We start from the raw sequence: 13,506 nt of genomic DNA, 5'->3' as shown, positions 1-13,506 counted from the left end.
AAGCAGATATGCATTTCAGTATAGTTGTATATGCCCTGCTTTGTCCACTGATCAGAAAAAAAAAATCACAAATGATAAACAAAAAAAGCATATGTTGAAAAATTGCCTGACATTCAGAGAAGTGTTAAAAAAGTACAAGCTTCTTATTTAAACAAGTTAAGCAAAAAAAAAAAAATAAAATAAAATAAATAAATAAAATAAAACCATAAAAACCAACAGAAAAAAAACACTGCATTTCGCAGCATAACTGGATGTATACAACTTTAGGTACTTATTTAAAAAAAAAAATGTTTTTAAAGATTAAAATTTTCAAGATTTAAAAATCATTTTTATTAAAAAGGAAACATTCATAATTTTATGTGCTTTTTTTTGTATCAAGTGAAAAATCGCTCAACTAGCCCCGCCCTACCCTACTACATAAAAATACCCCCCTTTACAGAGAGTTTTTTTTTTTAATACTTCAAAAAAGGAAGTTATTTTTGACTGCTTACATTTTTTTTAAAATCACATGTCATTAAGATTATAAACACAATTCTATTTACTAACATAAACAGAATTTTCCAGGTACTACAGTAAAACATTTGCAAAATCCTCTCCTCAGAAAAAGATTTCAAAATGATTTTATTTGTCGGTCACTTTAGCTTCGTTACTGTTGTTTATGAAACCACAGCTCTTTAAGCTCAGTTTTAACTACTGTTTCTCTCGTAGGTATTTTCTGTTATAGCTTGACCACAAAAAGAAGGCGGATGACCTTGAAGCAAAAACATCATTTGTATCATTTGTAATAGGTTGTTAGTTATTATTTTGGGATAGATAGGATATTCAAGACCATGCCTCTTGCTATTCGGTACTTTCTGGCAGATTCTACCTATTACAAATGATGTTTCGCTTCAAGGTCATCCGCCTTCTTTTCGTGGTCAAGCTTTACTAAAGCAGGATTATTTGAGTCATCCAGGAAAAAAAAGCTATTTTTTCCATTTTTGACAAAATTTTAACTTTTTCAAAATTTTAACTTCTTAACTTCATCAGCTGGCAATGAAATTTTAGGTCGACAACCAAGGCAAAAAATAGCTATATCGGATCGTCTTCACTAATTTTTGCAACACTATGCGCATACTTTTGTAAATAAATTATTCCCCTCCTACAATCTGATACACAAAGCAATCTGCTAAAGAGGGGGGAAAAACCTTTTATTTTCCTTGTTTTGACTGCTTTTTTATGCATATAATGAAAAAGAAACTTTTATAAATTCATTGACTTAAGCGATTTTCAATTGATAACGCAAAATTAAGGAAGGTTTTGGGAGCGAATCTGCACCAGGCATTCTAAATGGATAATTTGAGCACTGTACTGAACAATACTGCTCAAGCTATGCAATACTGCGTAATATTATGTGAGAGAGCTCCTAGATGAGAGGTTGTTATTGGAAAAAGTGTGTCATTTAAATTTGATGAATAGCATGAATTATCTGTTTGTTACATTCTTGTGAGTTAAATGCGCATTTTAAAAACTGAAGTACTTATCTAGTGCTAAGTTTCATTGCAAAAACTTCATTCTAAGAATAGTCCCTTTTGTAAACAGCAAACATTTTGTAAAAATAAGGTAAGCTTTGTATTTTTGGAATGCTAATGGAAACCTGATGAAATGAACTTTCTTTGAAAGCTATAAAAATTAAGTGGATAGTTACTGAAAACATAAAAGTAAATAAGTAGGATTAACAAATTTCAACTGCACGCTAATTTAAGATTAATAGAAAAATGTCATTCTACTTTGAGACATACTTGAATTTACTAAATACTGGTTTGTAACACCAGGATGATCAACATCATGAACAGCAGCAGCAAAAAGGGCAGCTAATATTTCCAAATCTGTGAAGACAGACTTGAAAAAGCAAAATTATTATTAAATAAAAAAGGAAATAAAAAATGTCTAACAAATTCAATAATAATAATTTGAACATTTATAAGGCATATATTTCAAAAAACAGTAATTACTTTCCATCTCAGATTTTGATCAAAGTGTTCCAAATGAGTTACAAAATAATAAAAGATATTGTGTTAATGCATCAATGCTACAATGAAATACTGAAATAATAAATCACTATTACTACCCACATAAACAGGTATTTTGCTTGAAACATATCACATTTCATAATAGAATTAGAAATTGAGATTCTTAGAAACAGTGAAAAACATATGCGCATAGTAACGCAAACTTTTGCAATGCTTTTAGGTATTGTTTTGAGAGAGTGATCAGGTTTTTATGCAAATTAGTATATCGGCTCAGTTGTTTGGATACTTTTCGCTCAATATGATTGCAACTTTCAATATATCGTTGCTTCAGAGCAACCTTGAGGCATCTAAGCTTAGAAACAAAACTAAGATATCCTAATGTTGTTCTGAGGCGATGATATGCTATATGGTCTTTAGCAAATATTGTTGTTTTATCATCAAAATAGATAAATATTCATTTATGCATCTCTAGAAATTTTAGTTTATTTAGCATCTACTGTTTGATCTTCCTGCAAGACATGTTTAAAAAAGCTTAATGAAACTTTTTAATATTATTATGGCAAAAACATTTTGTCACTCGTTAAACATTTTGTCTCTTGTTGTTTTTGACAAAGTTTGTAAAAAGGGGCACTGAAAATATTTCTATTGCCACTTGATTTGAACCAGCAGCTTGCAAAAAGTTTGCAATTAGCAAAGCCACTTGAATACTCTTTGCTTTTTGAAAAAAATCTGAAAGTAGGTTGTAAGCCAAGTAATTGCAAACTAAATTAGCTTTGTCTGAGACAATATAACTGGTATTGTCAGACGGACTAAGGAATAAATTACACCCCAAGCTGAAGCTAACTTATTTTTATGAGGGTCAGAATATTTTACACAAAATTTCATGTACAGGATGATCCAAAAGTTGATTTCCCTACATAAGAGTTCCTAGCGGCCTATCTGCTGAACCAATTGAACCAAAATTTTAGATCTGGTTATTTGAAGATATGCCTTTCAGAGTGTGATAATTTTAAACAATGCACTATTAAGATATGGTTACAGTAAATGAATTTCAAAATTTTTGAATGGCCTGCAACAGCCATTTTTTCTTTTTGTAAATTGATCAGCATACTGAAATAGCTACAAATGGCTTTGGAAAGATAGGCCTGTGACGAAAGCTGTCGGTATAAGCAAGAAGAAAATTGCTTAGCATTTACAAAGACTGGCATTATAAAATACTAATGATGCGACATGAAAGGAGGAGCATTGATTAACTCTATAATTTACAGGATTAGATCACCAAGATTACACGATAGTAAAACAAAAAAACTAACTTAGAACACCATATAAAAAGTTCTATTAGTAGAAAAAAATTTCATAAGCAGTGTGGAAGGCATGTTTCTCTAGTCTAGTGCCCAATGTTTGAATTTGTCAATGAGGAATTTTTGTCACATACTGCTATTTCCTTTGTAGTTTTTCAATACACTGACCAATTTGTGCATGAAAAAAGTAGGTTTGGCTATTCTCGTTCACCAGAAGCTAGGTGTGGCCATGACACACTTTGCTTCTGATTTGAAATCTGCTTGAATCATCAACTCGATTCATTTGAATTGAAATCGGGTTGAATCAAATTCTTCATTTTGAAATCCATCATGCATGACAGACAAGATAAGCACACCCTCACTCTAGCAGCTGAATGCCCAATCTCAACATGTTCAAACTTGAACTTACCTGTCTGAATTGATCACGCTATTATGACAAAATACATAATATGGATGTTAGCAGTGTAGATGCTGCTATGTGAATCCATTGATCATATGCTTCGATCACACCTCATATTATTAAAATTCTTATAAAGATAAAGCCACTCTATAAGTTTCAATTAAGTAGGGATGTGTCGTTCATGCACGAATGGCTCTAAAAGAACGAATGGCTCATAAAGACTTCCTAAAAAATGAATGACAGTTATTTTGAACGGGGAACAGATTGGAATACTATATTGATGTACTTGTGATAAAATCACATTTTTTAAAAAAAATTACAGTAAGAATCATCTTCAAATTTTAAACTCTCAATCAATGTCAAATTTCCTTTGTCTCAATACAATATAATGTATTCATTTTGAACCACTTTTTCTTTCTGCATTATTCTTCCTGAACCGTTGCAGTTTATTTGCATTTTTTTCAATGTGTCCATTAGTAATATTTTGTGTAACTTGTTTAGGCTACTAACAAAATACTTGGACTTTTCTCTTCCTGTCCCACACATCTGTTAATATTCTTCTCATACTCTGTCCCCAAAACTATTTATAAAAATTCCCTTTATCTCCTTACTGGTAATCCCTTTATCTATTATCTATAATATACATATTAACTACCATCTATAGTAATTTGGCTCTTTTTAACATGCTTGGCGACTTCTAAGTCTCAATTTTACATTCAATAATATCCTGAGAATTTTAACAGGGATCATTACTATCTATGATTTTTTCTGATTTGAATACTTGCTGCGTTATTTATTTAACCCAACCCCCCTCTTTTTTTTTGGTGTTATCCCATGGGTAATATGGGTTTTGAAGTTCCATAACATTCAGATGAGTCCTGCTTTTGAAATTAAATTATTCGGTACCCCGGCTACTGATGTTACTTTTATTGCTATATTTGATCTATTGGTATATATACAGCAGAACTTTCTATATCTCAACCTATATTAAATGTTTTAAATTAATCTTTTATAGGCATATTTTCTTACTTTTAGGTAATTTTTGATATTTTTCCTTAAAAAAGTATCACTAATTTAATGAAACATTTTGAAGATAAGTGAGAATGTCTTACAGAGAAATCACCTGAACATTTTTAAATGAGTCAAAAGAATAAACGATCTTCTGATGAACAGATCATTAAAAATAACGACATTTCCCATCTCTACAATAACAATAATCAAGTTCTTAATACATGCATAAGGACAAGAACACATTGAATAAGAATACATTTGGGATAGGAACACTCACTGTAATGCTCTAATACAGGGCTTCCCAAACTTTGATCCACCGACCCTTAGTAGGAGGTCCGTGATAAATTCCAGGGAGAAAATGTTTAAAAAATGCTAATTGATACTTAAATAATGCTTTTGCATTTGAAAACCAGAATTTTCACCTTCGAAATATGAAGTTGTCATTTGAGTCATACTTCTTGACATCTTGAAGAACAACAATCAGACCGTTTTCTGCTGATAGCAAAGCGTGCTGTCAGTTGCTATGAGAATATGAATGTTTGATAGACATAACTTCCGACACCTTGAAATCTACCTTCTTACCTCCAGGGTCTGAAAAATCGCGTGGGCTAAGAAGCCTGGGAGATTTAAAAAATACTTTGGCTAGTAATTATTCCAGAAACCATGTCACACTAAATTTTTCAACATCCAAAAAAGAATTTTTCTGGCACTTAAAATTTTTACCTAGAGCCTAAAATTTTGCAATCTTTATCGTTTTCTGGAAAAGCAAAACGTGTTCTTCCATTTGACACAATTTACAGATGCAAATTCGGATTTTTTCCCTGTGCTGCCACCAAATTCAACATGCTGCACCTGATATTCAAGCCAGCTATCAAAAATTAAACCCAACATATTAGAATCGTGCCAGTTAAAACAACCTAACTCTTCTTTTTAACTGGATATTCAAAGTTTGAATTTTTATGTGTTTTTTTTTTTCTGTTTAATTTGACTTTTGTACTCCAGAATTTATAAAAAAAAGTTAAGCATTGTAAACTACCCTCCCTATTTTAAATAGTGATGTTCCCCTCTAATTACCAATGGTTAATTTAAGTAAGTTCCATTAACTACACACTACCAGTATCTATAGAAACTAATGACAGTGGACTCCATTGAACATTGGTTAATGAGAGGGGTCTGCTGGATATAAAATTTGGGAAGCCCTGCTCTAATATGATAATGGCAGTTCCTATGAGAGTTTAAGATGTGTCCTTAAAAGTCCCATTAGGTCACACTCCCTCCTCCCCCCCCCCATACTCTTAAAAAAAGGTTTTCATAAGGTATTGCTGTATATCTGTTCAATATTCTCTATTAGAATAAGAACACATTTCTCTGAAGTTCCATTAAGATACCATTAGTGCCATTAGAATAAGAGAAAGGCACAATCTTTAAGTCTATTTAGAATAAATTCATGTTCCCTAAGAATCTCATTGGGATAAGAAGTCATTAGAGTAAGGACACAATCGGCAAAAATAAGTCTTATTTGGATAAGGAGAGTGCCTAAAACATCCATTAGGGTGAGAAATAAATTCCTAAAAAAATGTGACATGAATAAGGACAAAGTTTTCTAATACTTTTAGAATAAAAATATAGTCCATAATGTTTTAAATATTTTGGCCATAGCAAATGTGAACTTTAAGGTTTTTAAACACATTGAAGTTGTATATTGTAGCCTCAAAACAACTGTAAGGCACTTAACTTTTAAAGAAAGAAGCAACTGCTGCTCTGAAGCAACAATATACAGAAATGTACAAACAACTATTTTATAAAAATAGGAAGATAGTTAAAATCCAGAAGACATTTGAGGCAGTGAGAAACACAGGGATGCAAGTGGCAAAATTAAAAATTTGGAGATAACCAGTACACATGGTAGGTGAACCTCTGTCTTAGGGAAGAGATGGTACTAGTAGCCCTGGTAGTTGCTGCTATACAGCATGATTTAGAAAAACATTTCAATGAAAGCCTATCTAGGAGCTAATCTTTAAATGCATTTTACTCAAAACTTGAAAATGTCCACTTGCATCCCTTTGCTTCTCACTGCCTCATTTTTAAAGAATACTATAATTTGTGGACCTTTCTGCATGTAATACAAATAAAATAAATAAACTTAAAATAGTAAAATACATAACAAGATTTAACTCACATCTAATGCTGGAGAAGACAACAAAACATGAACTGATTGAGTTACATCACAAGCATGAATTCTGTTATGGTACGGCACTTGAAGGTAATGATCTTCCAATGTCATGAAGAAGTTAAGGACAGTTTTTGATGGAATTTTGAATGTTTTCAAAAGATCCCTTTCCTATAAACACATTTGCAAAATATTAATAATTGCACCTCAAGAATGTAAAACAATTTACATGACCTATTGATCAGTTCATTTTAGATGCATAACAGAATCAGCAAAAAATATAAACTTATTGATAATAATTTAAATGATATTGTATCAATGTTTGAAATTTCATACAAGGGGAAAAAATGTACCCCCTTTTTTTTACTGAAGACTATTAAATAAAAAATATACATATGTCATGGGTCAAATACAAGCATGCTGTGTTTAAAGTAAAATGAGCAACTACATCTACTAAAAGCCAATGCCAACTAAAGTGAAACTTATATGAGAGGCAACCTCCACACAGGGATTATCTCTGTTACTCTGTTCCTGATTAATTGTCTGAGAAACTCAGTTAAATCTCAATCAACTAGAGGTTAAAATTCTTCTAGGAGAGACCAGTCTACCCTCTGTTAGTGACCCAATTTATCCAATTATCTGAAAATTGACTTGCTTTTGGCCTTTTTACATGTAGTTATTTTTCTCTCAAAAGGGCCCTTGGAATATTTTATGCATTTTAGACAATGATGTCATTCAGCAGTTAGGACCAACAATGACACTTCCTCTGCAAAGGTTTAACAACCAAATTAGCTTAATCATACAAAATTTTGACTGCATACAACATAGTGTCTCTTTTTTTATTAAAAAAAAAATAATTGCAGAAAGAGGAACTTTTAGAAAAATTGGGTGGAAAAAGGAAGGTGGGGGAAGGGGGAATAAACAAATTAAAAGAAAGAAAGAATCTAAAATTGTCAAATTTTGAAAGAGACTAAGTGTTTTTCTTTATAAAATATAATTGTTCTTAGCAGCAAAATTTAGTAAATTAAAGCTTAAACATTTGTTTTCAGTATTTTATTCAATCATTATGGTTATGCTTCTTTATTAATTTATTTTTACTGTATGCAGGGGTGCCTACTTAGAGGGGAGTCAAGGTGCAGAATGGGCCATTGAAATTTTTAGGGGGGTGGGAGTTTTAATGGGTAGTTCACTCTGTTTTGGGGGGCTCCCATTTTGAAAGGAATTGAGAGATCTTCATGGAATTCAAGAGGGGTGCAGAGCTGCTAAGTGCTCCGCATTTTGCCGAGTTGCTCTGCAAAATCAGCAAAACTCTGCAGCTCCGCAAAGTAGTTATTTTGCTCTGCATTTCCCGGCCATATTTTCCAGCAATTGTGCGAATACCTTTCACCTCCTCTCTACTGCAATCTTTTTTGCTGAACACTGCCACGCCCATTAAAAATGTTATCCAGTTCCATTCGAGTTTAAGCCAACACCATTGGTCAAATTTAGTCTTAATACTTACCTGGCTTACAAAAGCTATGTAGATTTTAACAAAATTAAATTTATTTTAACTATATTTTGCTATTTTATCATGACAAACATGTAAATATGGGAAAAAAAGATGCTTATACCCAAAGGTTTAAATAGTGCTTGAAGCTGTTTTATTAATTTAAAAATAATTATTTCATACTATAGTGGACACTGGTTAATTGAATCAGAGGTTAAATGAATCAACCGCTTTGATAATCAAATCGTCGAAAACAGAACAAAATCTAGCTATATTAAAATTTAATAAGCCGCTTTATGGTATCAAAATTTAGAACAAACGTGATTCATATAAGCGGCAGTCACTGTAGAGCTTAAAATGATTATTAAAGCTCAAAAATTTTAGATACGTGATTCTATTTATTTTTATACAAAATACAGAACTGTTTCACAAAATTTTAAATTGCTCCTCAAAATCACCACAGGTGCTCCTTGAATTGTTCCTCCAAGGTTGGATACCCTGTGCACCTTTGCTCATGGTGAGAAGGGATGAGCACCCATGAAATATATACCCAATTTATATACCAAATCACTTCAAAAAATAAACATTGTAAATGAAAAATTAATTTATATGGTAAGATATTTAATAAATTTCAATGAATTAACATACTCTAAAGATTTGATAACAAACAGCTGTAAGTGGTCTATGGTCAGAAAATTCATCCACTTTGAATACATCTAGTCCCCAATTGTTTACTTCATCTAAAAGCTACAAGAGAGAGAGAAAAAAAAAAGGGTCCAGTAAGTAAATTAAAAATACCGAAAATGCAATTTATACATGAAATAAAAAAATTGTCAATGCAAGTAAGGGTATCACCCATAAGGGTTATCCTTCAAAAAATAACATTGTTGTCACATGCTTTTTACAGTAAAAACTTTAAAGAACAATTCAGTGAACCATTATTTTTTAATTTCATCTAAAATACATCCATTCAAATTTACCAACGGTTTGTTATAATAATTTTAATTTTATTTTACTTATTTATTTATTTACTGGTTCACAGCATGTAAATTCTCACTTCTGTGGCATCTGGTGTGACTGTTAATGTTGCTTATTAACTTGTTTATTTAAAAGTATATAGTTATTTATATATTATTTCTTTCGCAAGTGTCTCAACTACTAAAAGTATATTTAATTTTTTTTTTATACTGTGATTTAATTTGTTTTAGTTGGATAATGAGCTACGTCACACACTACATTCTCACCTCCAATACTCAAACGTAAAATGTCATTTCTCATTGACAGATGGCAGTAATGGCATCACATTTTATTTCCCATGATACATTTGAACCTTATTCATTTTAAAAAAATTGTGAGATTTTCGCTGAGGAACAAGAAGACAGATTTTCTTTAAAAAACCAAATGTGGTAATTTGGAATTCCCACCTCCGTGAACTGTTCTTACAGGTTCAGGAATGTAAAATAATGTACAAAAAGAAATTTACATGTTTTTATATGCTTTACATGTGCAGATTGTAGCAACGAAGAATAAATCTCTTGCACTGAAATATGTATCCATTACACCTATCTTACTGGAATATTACTCATCTCTGTGATATCCCTTGTCAGTGTCATTGTTACGAAGGCGAAAATAAATGATGGAGGGGAAATACATCAATTTTAGGGTCCACAAAAATTATAAATTATGAGTAGATTCTCAAATTTACTAATTTGGAAATATTTTGATCAGGGTTGGCAAGGTTTTGGACACTATGGTAAAAACCATGGTTTTTACTATCCTGTCCAAAACTGTCCGAAAGTGTTCAAAACTATATTTTTAGATAAATTGTATTTTGTGAAAAAACATTAAAAACCGAACAAAATGTATCAAAGTAATGCTTTACATTGAACAATTATTCAATAAGAACATTAAAATTATTTGTGCAGCTGATTTTAATCTAGTTACATAGAAATTAAATTCTTCATTAAAAATTGCAATTTGTATGCAGGAGTTATTATTTTTTTTCATTAACCAAATTTTTTGACATTTATGCATGTGTGCAAAAGAAAGTGTTCAAAATATAGTGCAATAATCAACTTAAATGCAATAAATTACAAATTTTTGTAGTTACAGAATGTATTATATTGAACATATGAACTAAAAAAAGAGTAGCACAAGTTTAATAATTAAACGTTTAATCACATCAATTTCTTGTTCTTCATCTATTATTAAAAAAATAATTTTTGTCAAAATATTATGTAAATCTTATTTGCAAAAACCATTAAAAAAATTAAGCTTCTTTTTTCACCTCAATATTGCACATTTAATAACATTCCTTTGACTTAAAATGGAACTGAAATTAGTTGTCTTGGTAGCATTCTGAATTTCCTTTCATAACTCTACCAACTGTTACATATGGAAGTTTTTATGTAATAGTTATTGGCAATTTTTTAAGTAAAATATTTTTAAATGAACATTTTGGAGAAAAATAAATACTCATTGATTAAACCTGATTAATATCTATATTTATGCATTACAAATTATGCAATAATTAAGAATTGATTAGATTACATCCCTTTAGCTTTAGCATAGTTTTGGGCAGTTTAAGACAGTTTCAGACACTTTTGGACGGTAAAAACCACTTATCCCATCCTAAACTAGTTTTGGACAGTCCAAAACCTAACCGTGATTTTGATATTATACAATTTTTAAACACGAATTCGAAGTTAACCAAAAGGATAACTAAAATTGAAGCTGTATTTTTATCAAGAGAGCTTGATATTTGATTCACACTATTCATAAAAAATGCTTACTAGCACAATTAACAATCTAATCCTTGATATTAAATATGCCTATACAGTGCCGAACCTTTTATCCGGGAACCAAAAAACTGAGAAACCAGAAAACCGGCAACTTTTTCCTGATTTTCCCGCCATTTTTTAAAAATAAACATTTTTGGCAAGTTTTGATAAATTAACCTTTTTTTTTTGAAATATTAAAAAGAATATGAACGATTTTTTAATAAATACCATATTACTCATGTATAACTCGGTAAAATGTTTGCAAACACCAACTTCAAATGGTTATCCTTTATGCGGAGCAAAATTTCCAAAATATTTTCTTGCTAAAAAAGAACATTCGTGTATCTGAAATTTTCGTCTTTTATTTTAACTAAAAGCTAAGGAAATGAATATTGTTGCATTCTAATGCAGTATTTTATTGAATGGTCTATAATTAAAGGTGTTTAGCGTAAGTGACGTCGCGAAAGTGTGGGAAACGATTCAGTTTAATTTTAGAAATATTAATGGGCTGTCCACAGCTGTTAAATGTTGTCATGCTTTGAAAGGAGAGAGGTTTGGTGAAATTTTGAGTTTGTGACAAGGGGGAGGGGGTAACAAAAAGTGCAACATCAGACATTTTTTGTAAAAAAGAAAAATAGGATAACATGTGACAAACAGGGTAAGGGGAAGTGTAATAGTTTGTGACAAAGGGGGAGGGGAGGTCAAAAATGTTGAGCAAAAGTGTGGCCTTATTTATGGACAGCCTCTAATTGAAAGCTGACTAGGAAAGATGCAATTATATTTTAATATTAAAGAGCGATTCCAGTCCAGCAGTTTTAGGAGCTGAACTCAATCAAAAACTTGAGTTTTTGAAGCTAAAAGTTTGTGAAGGAAATATAATAAATGCAACTAAACTTACTAAATGAACTTACAATTGCAGAACCATAGTGATAATTTAAAATGAACAGCTTTAAATTGTGTAAAGAACATTCCTAAACTTGACTGAATAAAATTTAACAATTCTAACCACATGAATATTGTAATAAGTTTTTTTAGCACAGAGATTTTTCCCATTTATAACTAATGTTTAATCATGAATGTTTTAAGGTAGTAACATAATGTAACCATGGACTAAACTAAGCAAAAACGAAGCCTCATAAACACAGATTAGTTATGCTTGCAGTTTAGCAATCTATTAGTACATTAAAATCTGACCATAAGTAAATGTGGGTCAGCTTCAAAAAGTGTAACTTTTGAAAAAAAAAAATTTTCAGTTTTGAAACCTTTTGTTTTCTTTTTTTTTTGCATTCTTACATGAAAGTGTCACCTACTAAAAGTAACCATAAGCAATGGCCCAGCATAATTCCAATTATTTCACTCATAAATAAAAATAATTAAAAAATGCCTTGTTCATAAAAATTAAAAAAAAAAAAAAAGAAAAAAAAACTTTTAGTGTTTGAAAATTGAGACAAATTTAATATCTAAGTTGCAATTTTGTTAATTGTGCAAACAATGAGCTATTTTAATGATTACTGTGAATCTAATATTAAGCTCTCTTAGTTAAAATATGGCTTAATTTTTAGTTATCCTTTTAGTTCAAATGTGTGTTTAAAAATAGTATAATAGTAATATATTTGCAAACTAGTAATTTTGAGAATATACTGGCAATTTACAATTTTGGTAGAATGCCTGAAATTGATGTATTTCTCCTCCATTATTTATTTTCACCTCAAAAATAATGACATTGATAAGGTCTGTCACAGAGGTGATGAATTATCCATTAACATTGGCCTAATAGATACATTTTCCAGTGAAATATTTATTTTTCGTCGTTGCAACAATCTGCACGCATTAAGCATAAGAAAACATATTCAATTCTTTTTTATACATTAATTTACATCCCTGAAATTCAAGTTCACGGAGGTGAGAATTTATTGTGTGACATAATTCCTTATATTACTAAAATGAACTAAAGCACAACATTAAAAAATTAAACGTACTTACACCATTAGTATTTGAGACACTTGAGAATAAATAAATAATAAATAATAATAAATGAATAAATATATACTTTTAATTAAACAAGTTATTAAGCAACATAAACAGTCACACCAGGTGTGTAACATGCCACAAAGTGAGAATTCACATGTTGTGAACCAAAAATATATTAAAATTAAAATCATTATTAAAAAAATTGTTTACAGGTTTAAATAGGCATATTTTTGATGACATTAAAAAGCAGTGTTAAATGAATTGTCCCTTAAAGTTTTTACTGTAAAAGGCATGTGACACAAGAGTTACACTTTTTGAAGAATGACACATGTATGTTATAACTCCTCAATAACAGTAGTGATTTGAGGTTCAAAC

General features: G+C 30.6%; 1 protein-coding gene across 1 annotated transcript in view; it reads right to left on the bottom strand.

Annotated features, from left to right (window-relative positions):
- The window catches only part of LOC129219428 (cAMP-specific 3',5'-cyclic phosphodiesterase, isoforms N/G-like), a 368,114-nt gene that overhangs the window by 21,441 nt on the left and 333,167 nt on the right, over positions 1-13,506 (bottom strand). The window contains exons 8-10 of the mRNA XM_054853827.1: positions 9,029-9,127; positions 6,904-7,065; positions 1,782-1,881 (exon numbers count right to left, since the gene is read on the bottom strand). Coding sequence (XP_054709802.1) covers positions 1,782-1,881; positions 6,904-7,065; positions 9,029-9,127 — 361 coding nt within the window. The remainder of the gene's footprint in view (positions 1-1,781; positions 1,882-6,903; positions 7,066-9,028; positions 9,128-13,506) is intronic.

The sequence above is a fragment of the Uloborus diversus genome, chromosome 3, assembly GCF_026930045.1.
Source record: "Uloborus diversus isolate 005 chromosome 3, Udiv.v.3.1, whole genome shotgun sequence".
Classification (NCBI taxonomy): Eukaryota; Metazoa; Arthropoda; class Arachnida; order Araneae; family Uloboridae; genus Uloborus; species Uloborus diversus.
This window is presented reverse-complemented; position numbering and strand designations above follow the sequence as displayed.